The sequence below is a fragment of the Syngnathus scovelli genome, chromosome 11 (assembly GCF_024217435.2).
Source record: "Syngnathus scovelli strain Florida chromosome 11, RoL_Ssco_1.2, whole genome shotgun sequence".
Taxonomy (NCBI): Eukaryota; Metazoa; Chordata; class Actinopteri; order Syngnathiformes; family Syngnathidae; genus Syngnathus; species Syngnathus scovelli.
The window spans coordinates 1881630-1892500 of NC_090857.1; the positions used below are offsets into that span (position 1 = coordinate 1881630).

Genomic DNA, 10871 nt, shown 5'->3' on the forward strand with positions numbered 1-10871 from the left:
TTCGTAATCTAAACACAACACTCGGGATTCAAACGTAATCGAAAATCCCGTTGTCAAAATGTGTGTCTCGTCTATAGGCATCTTTACGGTACTTTTGGGGGAGTTGGTGTGACGTAGTGACACACACCTCCGTCTTGGAAGGGCACCAGCCGGGCTGACTCGCTCGGTACCCAAGGACGGTGCGACCGACACCTGCACACCCAACGCCAGCGAGCGGACCCGGTTCCGGACGTACAATTTACGAGGTATGAGGCAAACGATGAAGTTGTTGACGCGTTGGCAGACTGTGTGCTGCCAAGTTTCCCTCCTCGTCGTCGGTCGGGCCGATGATGTGGCAGCGGAACCGATTCTCGTTTGGTGTCGATTCTCACAGCAACATATATGTCATGAATATATAACACAATATTTTGTCATTTTTGTGCAGAAGTGATCCCTTCATTGCTCATGTCGAACCGGCGCCCCCACACCAAGAAAACAGACGAGAGGATGAATGAGAAGAAATGCTGTAAGTCAGTTCATTAGGTACACCTTCTTTTCGGGCTGCATAAAAATATGTCATGTTTATTTTGACATACACATTTAAACATGTTTGAAAAACTGCCCAGCATCATTTGTAGAGCTTCTTTTTGACCCACTGTGGATAACTGCACATTGCATTAAAAGATCATATCCGATGATGTGCTTGATATTATGTAGTTTGAGATGTTTTACAATTCATTAAAAATATATAATGACCTATTTTTACTACAAATTGTATTTCACCAATTGATCATGTAATTTCATATTGTTTCTGTCTCCTATGCAGCGTGGGCGTCCTACATGACAAATTCCCCCACCGTGATCGTGATGATCGGTCTGCCCGCCCGAGGGAAGACGTACGTGTCCAAGAAGCTGACACGCTACCTCAACTGGATTGGTGTCCCCACCAAAGGTAAAACACAGTGGTGTTTTTTTTTTAACTATGTACGATACAAGGCGCCATTTCTGGTAGGGGGAGCTTTCCAACTTGGACTTGTGTTTACGTTTTCACCATTTCTTTAACAGCAAAAAGTGATTGAAAGTGCAGTGGCATCCTTGTCTATCCTTTTGGAGGCAATGCATTATGTTCTAACTAGCGGTGGGTCTTCAATTAGATATCTACAATAGCTTGTGTTGGTGATCGTAGATGTGCTGCTGTGGTACATGAGTTAGTAAATGTAAAACCATCCCAGACTCAATTTGTTTTCTGTGTTTTTGGATGGTATATGACACTCTCAAATTTTCAATGTGTTATTAGATTAAAAATAGGGCTGGTTTTATTGTGATGCTGGTAAATTTAGCTCTGGAGGCCTCCTCACAACACCCGTACGTTCTCATTGTCACCTCTGACGTGTCGCCGCAGTGTTTAACCTTGGCGTGTACCGCCGAGAGGCTGTAAGGGCCTACAAGTCCTACGACTTCTTCCGCCACGACAACGAGGAGGCCATGAAGATCAGGAAGTAAGTTCTGCTCTCACTCACCAGAACCTCGCATGTGCGTGAGTGCCGTCACAAAATCATGCCAGACGCTGGACGGCTTTCCCACCGCTAAATCGTGACCCAAATATGAAAGCAAACGCTGCAGCTGTCTCGCAGCCTGACTTAGCCTGTCTCACAGTGAAGCTTAAAATAAATATGGACAACATTTAGTCTTGCACTTATTATGTGTTTTTTTTCATTCCAAACCCCATGGTTAAAAGAAAATTAGAATACTTTCCCTATTTCTTCTGTTCTTTATTTCGCATTTCATACTTGTTAGGTTTCTAATTGAAGGTAAATTTAAATGTGTGACTTTTGCTAACCTGCGATCAGTGCGCCTTTGCTAACTTGTTATATCGTTCAGCTTGCACTGACTGTGTTGGCCTGGTAGCAAATTGTTTCCACATCTCACTCTGTGCCGCTTTTGCCATAATGAGCTCTGGATGTGCGCGAAAGCTTGTGGCCTCAATTTCCAATCATGTGATCAAATCGGGACAGCTCTAGATAGGATAGACAGTATTAATAGGAGTTGTTTGGGACCTTTCCTTTTTTTTCTATCTTTCAGGCAGTGTGCGCTTGTGGCCCTGCAAGATGTCAAGGTGTACCTGACAGACGAGGGTGGTCAGATTGCTGTGAGTCCTATTTTATTGTTGTCGTTCATTAAAAGCATATCTTACTCAGCGCAAATTCTCATCAGAGTTTTTGCTCGTCAGGTGTTCGACGCAACCAACACAACAAGAGAGCGCCGAGATCTCATTCAAGCATTTGTGAAGGAGAATTCTTTCAAGGTGCGTGTCAATTACCAATAAGCTGCAGTGGTAAAATTAAACCGAACTCCCCACTCAAGTTTTCTGAAGAATTTAACATTAAAAGAAAATGCATTAACATTAAATTTGTCTTGCCAACAGGTGTTCTTTGTCGAGTCCGTGTGTGATGACCCCGAGGTTATTGCTGCGAATATCATGGTAGGAAAGCTTCTATTCATATTCACACTTTATAGCTGTAATCTTATATAATAAGCTGTGAGCTCGCATGCCGACAAATTCCCCCCCCCCCCAAACAGGAAGTCAAGGTGTCCAGTCCGGACTACCCCGAGAGGCACCGGGAGCGGGTCATGGATGACTTCCTAAAACGGATTGAATGCTACAAGGTGACTTACCAACCATTGGATCCTGATGATTATGACAAGTAAGATTTATGGAAAAGACAGCAGCATGCGCAACTGCAATGCATTCAAAGCCACTAGAGGGTGACACTGAGCTGCTCTCTTTGCAGGGACCTGTCTTTCATTAAAGTCATGAACGTGGGGCGCCGCTTTTTGGTGAACCGGATACAAGACTACATCCAAAGCAAGATTGTCTACTATCTCATGAACATCCATGTGCACTCACACTCCATCTATCTGTGTCGCCATGGCGAGAGCCACCACAACCTCGAAGGCCGCATTGGAGGGGATTCAGAACTATCTCCTCGTGGGAAACAGGTAAGAGGTCATTTGGGTAAACCAAAAGTTATGCATATAGACACTTCAGAAATGTTTTGAATTGTGGAAAATATGGATTTTTTTTTAAAGTTTGCCCGTGCCCTGCACAAGTTCATCGAGGAGCATGAGCTATCAGACTTGAAGGTGTGGACAAGCCAGTTGAGACGCACTATACAGACAGCGGAGGAGCTGGCCGTCCCCTACGAACAATGGAAGATACTCAACGAAATCGACGCGGTCAGCGGTGTCCCGTTATATCTCACAGTTGCAACGAGATCCAATATGAGAACTCGATTCTATTTTCTTTCAGGGTGTGTGTGAGGAAATGACGTACGAGATGATCCAGAGGGCGTTCCCAGAAGAGTTTGCATTGAGGGACCAGGACAAATATCACTATCGCTACCCAGGCGGGGAGGTGACTGACTACGCGCACCCCACACATGTGACATGCAAGTTAGCTCTCTGCTTGTGTGGTCTGAAAAAATAAACCACATTGACTTGCATGCTCTTTCAGTCGTACCAGGATCTGGTCCAGCGTCTGGAGCCTGTCATCATGGAGCTGGAGAGGCAAGGCAACGTGCTGGTGGTTTGCCACCAGGCGGTCATGCGCTGTCTGCTGGCCTACTTCCTGGACAAAAGTGCAGGTGTGTGGAGTCATGCCTGTGCCACATGCTGACTGCCATCCTGATTATGTCCTGGTTTTGTTCTCGCCACAGAGGATCTGCCCTACATGAAATGTCCGCTGCACACCGTCCTCAAACTCACCCCAGTGGCATATGGTATAGAGCATTTATTAGATTTGTAGATTTATTAGTAAACATTAGTAAAAAAAAAAAAAAAAATTTGAATGCTATGATCTGTGGTTTAAACTAGTTTGAATAAAAAAAGCTGCTGATTTTCCTTGTATAAACAAACTCCTTCTTCCTCTCTCCCCCTCCAGGTTGTAAAGTGGAAATGTTTTATCTCAACGTGGAGGCAGTGAACACCCATCGAGACAGACCTCTTGTGAGTATGTCACAAGTATAAAAGTTAGATTTGTGCGAAAACTGAGGCGAGAGCATCATGAGTTGAGTGGTCACAATTTTTGTGACTTTTTTGAGGGAAGGGGCCTGCCCTGAGATTTTTGTCATGTAAAATGTGTGCCTTGCCTCAATTAAGGTCGGGGAACACTGGGCTAGACAACAGGTTTGTTTACACAAATGCATTCGGAATTCCTCGAATTATTCTTTTTGCCCATCCTTAATCTGCATTACAGGGGGTCCCACACATTTAAAGTTTTGATCTCATCAATGGCATAAATGAACTTTTGTATTTATGCCTTACAAAGGAGTCATTATTGTATTCGTGACTTGATTACTGGACCACCCTATAATGCCTACATCTCCATATTTATTCTGAAGTCTAATGACACTTGCACCTCTTTTGCTTCCTTTCCTTCCTCATTGTGGAATGTTCCATTTTTTTGAGGCGATGATTACGTCGCTTTAATAAGATCTTACGGCTGGCCGTGCTTGCTTGAAATGAATGATCAATTGTTCCACTTGCAACCTCCATCCATCCTCCTTTGTACTAATATGAAGCGTATCCAGTGAGGTTTCCCAGCTGTGCAACACCCCCTGCCTCTTCCCAGCTATACATTTTCTTTTTCCTCCACACCTGCCAGGGTCAAATCCCCAAGGACTCGGGCCTCTTACTCCGGCGGAATAGTTACACGCCTTTGTCCAGTCACGACCAGGTCAAGCGTCCTCGGCTGTACAGTGCCGGCAACCAGCCCTGGCTGCCCCTCGCCCCCACGCCGTCGGCTTTGATGCCCGAGGAACGGTCGAGCCAAGTCAGTGTCGCTTCCGTCGCCGCCCGTGTTGCTAACCCGCCACCCCACCCCCCCATCCCAGTCGGCATATCTAGAACTATCCCCCCACCCTCATCATATTTCACTGTGTTGTCTAAGAAAAGAAAGAATACAGATTGATAAGTGCACTTAAATATAGGCCGCCGATGGAATACGCCTAGCCTAAGATGACCAGACCATACCATTTTTCCAGTGTAAGGGGAACCCTGTCCTCCTGCCAGGCAAAAGGAGAACACATATTTTTCACATAAGCTTGTGATGTCGCACATTTTTTGTTTGTCTGCATGTATGTTTATTTGAAACGCCACCAAAAATGTTTGCATTCATAAAAAAAGCATGTTCATGTTTGTATGTGTGCCTTGTTGTTGTCGTCGCTACATTTCTATTCTTCTTCTGTCTTTCTTTCTTTAAACCTTACAGCCTTACATAGGAAGCGGCTGTTTGTGAGTATGTTGGACGACAAATAGCCTAGTCTTCTTTATCCCTTTATTAGACTCGTCCTTTCATTACATACGGGCCTCTATCATCTTTGCACTCACATCAAATGTAGCAAATTGTACCTTTATTCAAAATGTTTTGCTTTGCAGGGTTCCCTGTGTGAAGGAATCGATTTTGACAACCATGAAGGAACAAACGGCTGCGTCCGCTTCTGAATGATGATAAAGAAACATCTTTGCACAAAATATGTACGAGTAAGTTTTTTTTAATTTTATTTTTTTTATTTTTTTTAGTTTGACTCCCCAGCAAAAATTTAGGATATGAATACTATCCGATTAACTTAACAGTAAGCACCAGTCTGGCAGTCTACTGAAAATTCATGTGTTGAGATTTTAAAAAATATAAGAATGTATTCAAAATAAACGGAAAAGCAAGCCATGTAGACACTTTAACAACACTCACAAGCATATTTTTTCTCCTCTCTGAAACATGACTATTATTACTGTGGCTAACTGCGTTACTGCGTCTCTCTCCATGTATAGCTGCATGTCTGTATTATACTGCCCCCTCTTGGCCAAGGCATGCAAACCAGAAGGAGCAACACAATGAATATGATGCACAAACCAGTCAAATCTTTATATGCTATTTATGTTATTACCTTCTGTTTTACAATACTATAGCATTGTGGATTACCTTCTGTTTTACAATACTATAGCATTGTGGAAATGATCAGTTAGATGCTGATACTTGTGCCTTTTTAATTGCTAAAAGAGATTGCATTTAAAATAGTATAGTATTACAATGTTTTTTATCTCGTTTGTATTGTTGAACCCACTTGTATTTGCACGTCTTTTGGTTATATTTTAAAATGCAATTAAATAACTTTCATTGCACGAGTGACTGAGTTTTTAATATTACTATTCTCTGGGCATCCATTTTTGTTTTCTTTACAATTCAAATTAAATGCAGATTGTTTTATCTTATTGTTATTATTAAAACAATTGATTTGGTCAAAGTCTGGTTCCTGAATATTGCAAGCCACATTTCCAGATGATTACATTGACATTTTGACTTTAACCTTAATCATATTTCTCAAAAACAAATGTCAGTTTTATCACAAAAATATAACATCTATTTTGCACAGCTTTTTTCTTGAAAATATGCCTCTTCTAAACCCAATTCAAATTTGTTTATAGTGTACTTTAAAATATTTAGATAGTTATAGTAATAACTCTTATTTTTTTACTACATTTACTTCAACTTTGATTGAATGACGAAACGTGTGAGGGTTTTTTATTAATGGGCATACGTATTGCCATATCACGGTAAGAATCCCCGTTGGTGAGCTATTAGAGAATTTACGGTAGTGAACGCATCGTGGCGTCATGCTTACGTACCTGACGTATCGCCCCGCCCACTGGCTGTGTAAGCATTGTTCGAGGCGTTGGAAACGGGCGGCTACAGGTAACAAAAACAAAAAGAAAGAAAGAAAGACAGCGGCCAATTAAGTTGTAACGGCTGTCATTAAATGTGATCGGTTGTGTCGAGGACGAGAACAGGACGAAGACGGCCGCTCGGAGAGAAAATGTGCACTGAACGCTAAGTTAATGGACAGGTTAGCATGCTAGCCCAAGATAGCTTTGCTCGAAATACAATTACACATCACCCACCCACCACAATACGTTCGGAATAATCACCAAAACTAAATACTATTTCTGGAGAAATTGCTTGTGAAGGCTAATACGCTGAATGAAAACTTGTGGAATGATGTTAAATGACACTGAATGACAGGAAATCTTATACATGGAATAAGCTGAAAATGTTGACGTTGGAATGATACAAATCGGTAAAAAATGTGGAAACTGGAGGTAAATTTAGTGAATGGAAAAAGAGTGAAATGGCTATAAATCTGATGAAGTTGGAAGTGGAGAGTGAAAAAGTCATGTGATAATTAAGTAATTGAATGAAGCAGTAAGCGAGAAAAACAATGAAAACCCGTATGCGAGAAAAAAAAGCGATAGCGAGAAAAACAAAGAAAACCATTGCATTTAAAAAAAAAAAGAAAAGTCAAATGGATGTGTCATTTAGGAGTGTCATAAACATTGTGTCCGAATTGTTGCAGTTGTCAATTTTCCATATTTTTCCTCTTGCTGCCAGGCAGGATGTTGCGTCTTCGCTGTAAGACCAAAAACGGTACTCACGTGATGCAAGGATTGACTCACCAATCATGTGTACAAGAGTTAAAAAGCAAAGTGGAGGAGCTGACCGGCATCCCCTGTGAGGTGCAGAAAATCATGGTGGGCTACCCACCTTCCAGCCTGGACCTGCGCAACGGGGACGCTCACCTCAAGGACTACCCAATCAAGTCTGGTATGAAGTTTTTCTTTATTTGAAAGCTAAAGATACTTAGCCAATATTGGCATTGTGGAGAATTTGAGTAGGATCTACAAGGTATCAATAAGGTTACTTTATAAACAAAGTACTTTTTGGATGGTGAAAAGTTTTAGAATCACTGAAGGGGTTATATTGATGAAAAACCGAAGGCGGTGGAGGTTCTTCTGGAGTAACATGTCGTACTTGTGTGTCTCCCTCCCCCGACAGGCGACACGCTGATCGTGGAGGAGGAGAAAAACAAGCCCAAGCTGGGAGCCCATCCTGTCGTGACCAAAACGCCTTGCCTGAACGCCTTGCCGGCGCTGGCGCGCAGAGTGGTGCCGGCCGACAACTCCTGCCTGTTCACCAGCGTCAACTACGTGGTGGAGGGCGGCGTGTACGACCCGACGTGCGCTCCCGAGATGCGCGGCCTCATCGCCCAGATCGTGTCGAGCGACCCGGCGGCGTACTCGGAGGCCGTTCTGGGTAAGAGCAACGAGGACTACTGTGTCTGGATCCGGCGCGGCGACACGTGGGGGGGCGCCATCGAGGTGTCCATCCTGTCCAAGTTCTACCAGTGCGAAATTTGCGTGGTGGATACGCAGACAGTGCGCGTGGATCGCTTCGGTGAGGACGCCGGCTACCACAAGCGCGTGCTGCTCATCTACGATGGCATCCATTACGACCCGCTGCAGAGGGAGGCGGCGGGCTCGCCCCCTCAGACCGTCTTCTCCACCGGCGACGACGTCATCCTGGCGCAGGCCCTGGAGCTGGCCGACGAGGCTCGCCGCAAGCGGCAGTTCACGGACGTCAACCGCTTTGCGCTGCGCTGCATGGTATGTCAGACGGGCCTGGTGGGACAGAGGGAGGCACGCGAGCACGCCAAGGAGACGGGCCACACCAATTTTGGCGAGATCTAAAACGTTGACTTGCTTTGGTTGTTTGTGCTCCCCCTCCACATCTGTGGCCGTCTACCTCGGTGTTTCCCCACCCTTAGGCACATATTTTACGCAAGAAAAATCTCATGGCACGCCACTAAAATGTAAGTATTAGTGCTTTGAAAAATCAACTAACTGCGATTCCCCACCAATGTTGCAGTTGCCCTTTAATATGCAATTATTTTCTAGGTCAAAATTGATGAGACATAAATGTTTTCATTATATGCTAAGTGAACCACGAAGTAATAAGCAAGTCAAATATACTCTATTGATATATTTCAATTGGAGATATTTACTTCATAAACACTGAGTGACAGTGTTTTAAGCCTTTACTGACAAATTGACCAAACTCTGTGGCATCAAATCAAACGAGTCCAATTACAACAGCAAATCTGGCTTCATCACACCAAATGTTCTCATTTCATAAAAAAAAAAAAAATATATGATGAAATGAGAAGCACATATAAGCACTTATGTATAAATATATATATTTTACATATAACATACGTGTGTGTCTGTAAGCCGACCGACCAAAATGAAACAGGTCTATTTTCTTCCAAAATTGCAGCCTTTGCAATTTTCAATTAGAACAATTAGATGCTCAGCCCCGACATTATTTGTAGGAACTAAATCATTTACAAACCAATTAAGTGAAATTGCCACGCCACAGCGTTTGGAAATCACTGGTCTACCTCACGTCATTCACCGACAACCACAACACTCAGCGTTCTACTTTTAACTGCTAATGCCATTTTGTTTTTTTCAGGCCAGTCGTGACCAGTCAACATTCATTTCTCACCATTTCAGAGTACAGCTCACCGAGTCTGTTAATATTTGCCTTCCACATGCTGTCTGCACACATTGCTGCCGTCGGTCGATCGGAAACCTCATATATCCAAAATGTTTCATTTTCAGCAAGCTAAAAAAAGCTTGTTTGGTGAATCAGCAAGCACTTAAACAATTTGTAAAAGTAACAGAACCATGGGAATTGACCAAGGGCCACCTTAGTAAACATGCTGACTAGTCTTCTCTCTGTCATTAGTGACCCTAAACCCTTAAAATAAAATCTGGACCCGACCAAATTTGGATATTGAAGGTTCTGCCCGAGGCCAGCAATGTCAATCAGGATTTTCTTTTCATGTAGAAAAAATATTGTTTTCTTTTCAAATCTAACCTCACTTAACATGAAGCGTTTACATCTCTGATCAGGTCAGAGTTTATCATGTGGATTCGATGAAAAGTTTTATCTATCAGAAAAACTCATGTGGGTTACCGGTATGCACATGGCGATTTATACATTGAGGAACCCCACTCAAGAAGAAAAAAAAAAATGCCTATATTGTCTGTATGCGTGTACCCTGCTTAACGATTTACATTTTTGATAAATGTGAAGATTGACTTTCCTTTAATCAAAATCAAGCTTAGTGTGTTTGCAATTCCAGTGAGGAGAATGGTTCTCATTTTTTGTTTTTGGTTTCTTCTTCTTCAATTGTGCTTTGCAGGGCAAAATGACCATTTCTCATCACACATACAAATGCAAGAAAAGTGAAAAATAGCTTGAGATGAAAACAAAAATACACTGAGCTGAAGAGTTGTGCGATTTACTGACCTTAACGCACCATGATGGTTTTACTTTGGAAGCTTTTTAAAGGGACAGTCAACCCTAGTAATATGTTGTATGTGCCCCCAATAGTCTAAACACATATTATGATTAATATTGCAGTGGTGGAATCTTGAGTTGAGAAGCAAAATTTACCTGTTTTTTTTTTGGGTTTTTTTTCCCCCATCTCGGGGGATGGCTATTTTGTGGCAGAATGGCAGCCCCCAGAGATGGATGAAAACAGGTAGATCTTGCCTGTTTCATTCATATTCCACAACCAAAACTAACCAGAACAATGTTGGGCTGCACAGAACATATTTATGACAAAGAAAATTTGGGAGCTGACTTTCCCTTGAAAATCTAAAATTTGATTTTTTCTGAGAAGGTTGAACTCCTAATTGTTCAACATAGTTCGACTGCTGATTTTTGACTTTTGGTTTTTCTGAGATTGTGTAACTTAAGTTAACTAGTTTTGTTTTATTTGCGTGTTGATTTCATTTCAAGGAGATGGTAAATAATGGTCCTGTAACACAACACTTTTCACAAAATTATGAATTTTGTTGTGAATTTGAACATGTTGACAGGAGAACGTTGCTCGGTAGCAAACTGTTGCCAAAAAGTCGTGGCAGGTTTTTTTTTTCTTTTAATGTGAACTGCAATGATATATTGTCATTTTTCACTCTGCCATTCACAA

General features: G+C 42.4%; 2 protein-coding genes across 15 annotated transcripts in view; both read left to right on the forward strand.

Moving 5' to 3' along the window:
• Positions 1 to 89: 89 nt before the first annotated feature.
• LOC125977540 (6-phosphofructo-2-kinase/fructose-2,6-bisphosphatase 2) lies at positions 90 to 6159 on the forward strand. Of its 10 annotated transcripts, none has more exons than XM_049734116.1 (19): positions 90 to 245; positions 425 to 505; positions 806 to 931; positions 1382 to 1478; positions 2062 to 2128; positions 2210 to 2284; positions 2405 to 2461; positions 2560 to 2684; positions 2772 to 2979; positions 3070 to 3216; positions 3290 to 3394; positions 3494 to 3623; positions 3696 to 3758; positions 3920 to 3984; positions 4138 to 4164; positions 4643 to 4810; positions 5249 to 5271; positions 5416 to 5520; positions 5809 to 6159. In XM_049734116.1, the coding sequence occupies exons 2-18, from the start codon at positions 445 to 447 to the stop codon at positions 5483 to 5485; spliced, it is 1614 nt and encodes a 537-aa protein (XP_049590073.1). In that variant the 5' UTR covers positions 90 to 245; positions 425 to 444; the 3' UTR covers positions 5486 to 5520; positions 5809 to 6159. The 10 variants fall into 10 exon arrangements, 8 of the variants coding, with proteins under 8 accessions (XP_049590073.1, XP_049590074.1, XP_049590075.1 ...); XM_049734117.1 differs by having other exon boundaries at positions 5416 to 5514; XM_049734118.1 differs by lacking the exon at positions 5249 to 5271 and having other exon boundaries at positions 91 to 245.
• A 499-nt stretch (positions 6160 to 6658) lies between these two features.
• The window catches only part of yod1 (YOD1 deubiquitinase), a 4322-nt gene continuing 109 nt past the window's right edge, over positions 6659 to 10871 (forward strand). Inside the window, exons 1-4 of one of the 5 annotated variants that reach the window (XR_007484604.2) lie at positions 6737 to 6881; positions 7428 to 7636; positions 7868 to 8681; positions 9344 to 10871. The exon at positions 9344 to 10871 is cut by the window's right edge and continues 109 nt beyond it. Coding sequence is in view for 4 of the 5 variants with exons in the window: in XM_049733698.2 (XP_049589655.1) it covers positions 6874 to 6881; positions 7428 to 7636; positions 7868 to 8559 (909 nt within the window). In the remaining variant the exon portion in view is untranslated. The other 4 variants (XM_049733699.1, XM_049733701.1, XM_049733700.2 and 1 more) reach the window with 4 other exon arrangements.